Source organism: Myotis davidii, unplaced genomic scaffold, assembly GCF_000327345.1.
Source record: "Myotis davidii unplaced genomic scaffold, ASM32734v1 scaffold1745, whole genome shotgun sequence".
Classification (NCBI taxonomy): Eukaryota; Metazoa; Chordata; class Mammalia; order Chiroptera; family Vespertilionidae; genus Myotis; species Myotis davidii.
Window position 1 is genome coordinate 1,204,770 of NW_006295921.1, and position 2,691 is coordinate 1,207,460.

The 2,691-nt window shown below is 60.0% G+C and overlaps 1 protein-coding gene across 1 annotated transcript in view; it reads left to right on the forward strand.

Annotated features, from left to right (window-relative positions):
• Nucleotides 1-2,081, forward strand: part of LOC102770701 (protein C19orf12) — a 13,770-nt gene extending 11,689 nt beyond the window's left edge. The window contains exons 2-3 of the mRNA XM_006770907.2: nucleotides 224-442; nucleotides 1,548-2,081. Of these exons, the coding sequence (XP_006770970.1) occupies nucleotides 244-442; nucleotides 1,548-1,780 (432 nt within the window). The 5' untranslated portion in view covers nucleotides 224-243 and the 3' untranslated portion in view covers nucleotides 1,781-2,081. The remainder of the gene's footprint in view (nucleotides 1-223; nucleotides 443-1,547) is intronic.
• Nucleotides 2,082-2,691: the final 610 nt, after the last annotated feature.

The window sequence follows — 2,691 nt, forward strand, 5'->3', positions numbered from 1 at the left end:
CCTGGCTCACAGGTGGATGCTCACCCCTGAGCCACACCAGCCGGCCTGTTTGCTTATTGACGACCGGCAGCCCCGCTGTCTCAGTGACAGAGGATGTGTCACGTGACGGTGCTGTCCTCTCGCCCACGGCAGAGCTGGGGTCCTCCCGGAGCAGGGGTTCCACCCTGGACACGGGGACGAGCGAGCTTTGGGTGGGAACTGACGCGTGGGAACCCTCCCTCCCGCAGATCGAAGTGGCGCAAGATGTTCTGGAAGGTGAAGGACACCACGAAGTCGTCCGAGGCGTCCCTGAGGGTGGAGGATGCCATGAAGCTGCTGAGTGACGTCTGGAATGCAGAGCAGATGAAGGCAGCCTTCAAGAACGTGAAGCAGTCCCTCCTGGTCACCGGCGCCATGATGGTACTCGGAGCCATGGTCATGGGCCCGCCAGGACTGGCCGCTGGTGAGTGCAGTGCCCCGTGGGGTGAGGGACAGAGGCCCTGGGTCCCCAGGGGCCTCACAGGAGCCTGTCACCCGCGTGAGGGGCTGGGGGCTGAGCCTGAGACTCGGCCTTTGTGCACAGACTTGTCCCGTGGGACACACGTGTCTGTGTCTCAGAAGTGCAGGGCGCCCTCCTGTGGCTCCTGCCTGTGGACTGGAAGGCGCCCTGCCTCGGGGTGTGCCCTGTGTCCCCTGGGCAGGCCCGTTTCGTGTCTTACTGCAGGGTCAGGAGGGAGCTGGGATTCCAGGCCTCTGGCCGCTCACGTTGGCTGTTCAGAGCGCACCCGGCCCATCCCAGTCCCCAGTCCCCGGTCCCCAGTCTGTGCAGGAGAAGCACCCACGGTCGCCCACATGCACCTGCTCCTGGTCTCACCCCCGCTCCCATCTGGGGACCAGTTTCTGCCAATGGGGCAGGGAGGTTGGGCTGGTTCCATGGTCCTTGGAGGTCGGGTGGTTGCTCCCTCTAGTCTGGGAGCAGGAGGTTCCTGGGGGACCCCACCGTGGGCTGTGACCTGTGCCAGCACAGCCAAGGGTTTGGTGAGCCTGTGGGGTGGGGCGGGCAGCGAAGGATTGAAAAAAGACAGATAAAAGAAGCTGGGTCTAGGTGGATCTTCCTGTGCCTGGCTGAGGCCACAGAGAGGGATCCAAATGACAAACTGAGCCTTTATTTTATAGCCAGAGGTAAACAAGGTAGTGGTCACCGTAGTCACAGTGTTCTTGTGAGTGTCACTTGTTTGGGCAGCACTTGCTGCATCTCCCACAGCCCATTAGCTGCCCAGATAGGATCTAGGGGTGTCATAAGGTCAAGCTTAATTATGCTAAGAGGGCTGTGCCCTCTAAGCTGGGACTTGTTTGTGGCTTTGCCAACAGGTCAGTCCAAGGCTTAACCCTAAAGCTGCTCCTACAGTGACCCAACCCACGGGCTGTGACCCGGACCATAGGTGATGACTCAGATCACAAACTGTGGCCCGAGCCCTGGGCCACCACCAGAATCCTGGGGAGGAGCTCCCAGGGAGCTGCAAGCTGGCACTGTGAACATCCCGACTAACCGAACCTCCTGCTCCCAGGGGGCGGCGTCGGGGGATTCTTATCATTCTGGATGTCGAGGGGGAAGTTTAAGTCCGTCCCTCAGATCCTCAAGGAGCTGTCACCTGCCAAGAAGGAGAAGCTACGCCGCCAGGTCAGGGACATCGTCAGGAACCTGGAGTGGACAGACACCGCGCAGCTGACCAAGAAGGTCATGGCCAATAAGGCCGTGCAGAAGCAGCTGCTGAAGCTGATCATAGACTATGCCATCTAGAAGCTGTGAGCCACAGTGCAGTATGGTGACTAGGCTCGGGCGGGGGCTTATCTCGGGGAGACCTGGGGGGCAGGGGCCCTGTGCTGGGTCCCGTTCTGTAAAGTGAAGGTTAACGAGAATAAAACGGGGCCGAGAGAACTCACGGTGCTGACTGGATCCCTGGCAGAGAGCCTGCGGCCCTGAGCCCCGCACAGCGCAGGGACCAGAGGACCCTGGGCCGGGGAGGGATGCAGGACGCAGCCTTAGCTCAGCCGAACCGCGAGCAGCCGCCATCGCTGACAAGTCTCCCCTCCTGTCCTCTGCGCTGCCTTTCCCTGGGAAACAGTGTGGGGAGGAGAGGGCCCCACCCTGACCCTGGGGCTGGAGGCCCCAAGCTGTGCTCAGCAGTTGCCCATGACTATCCGGGTCCTGGGTGGCTGGCAGTGGGCTGAGCCCAAGAGCCCCCCTTGGCAATGAAGACCCGGGGGCCCTACCCACATTGGGCGAGAACCAGACCTGGCCAGCCCCACTCCGTCAAACCCTGCCAGGCGTGGGGGTACAGCCTCAGCTCCCTGCGCCCGGCGCTGGGGCCGGTAGCACAGCCTCAGGTTCCCCAGCCCGGGTCCGCGCTACGCAGCCTCAGATCCCTGCTGATTGGTCGTTGCAGCAACACAGTGTGACATCTATTGGCATATTAGCCTTTTATTATTATGATGCTGATTGCTGAAGATTTGGAAAAACACAGACGAGTATATATAATAAAAAGTGCTGTGAATTCCAGCACTCAGACAACCACCATGAAACTTGATATATTTTGTGCACATCTTGCAATGCCACGTGTGTGTGTGTTTCTATCACATTTGCACCCTTGCTGTTTAGGCCACTTTGAACCGTTTCACGGATCAACACTGGGGCTGTGACTTGGAATTCTC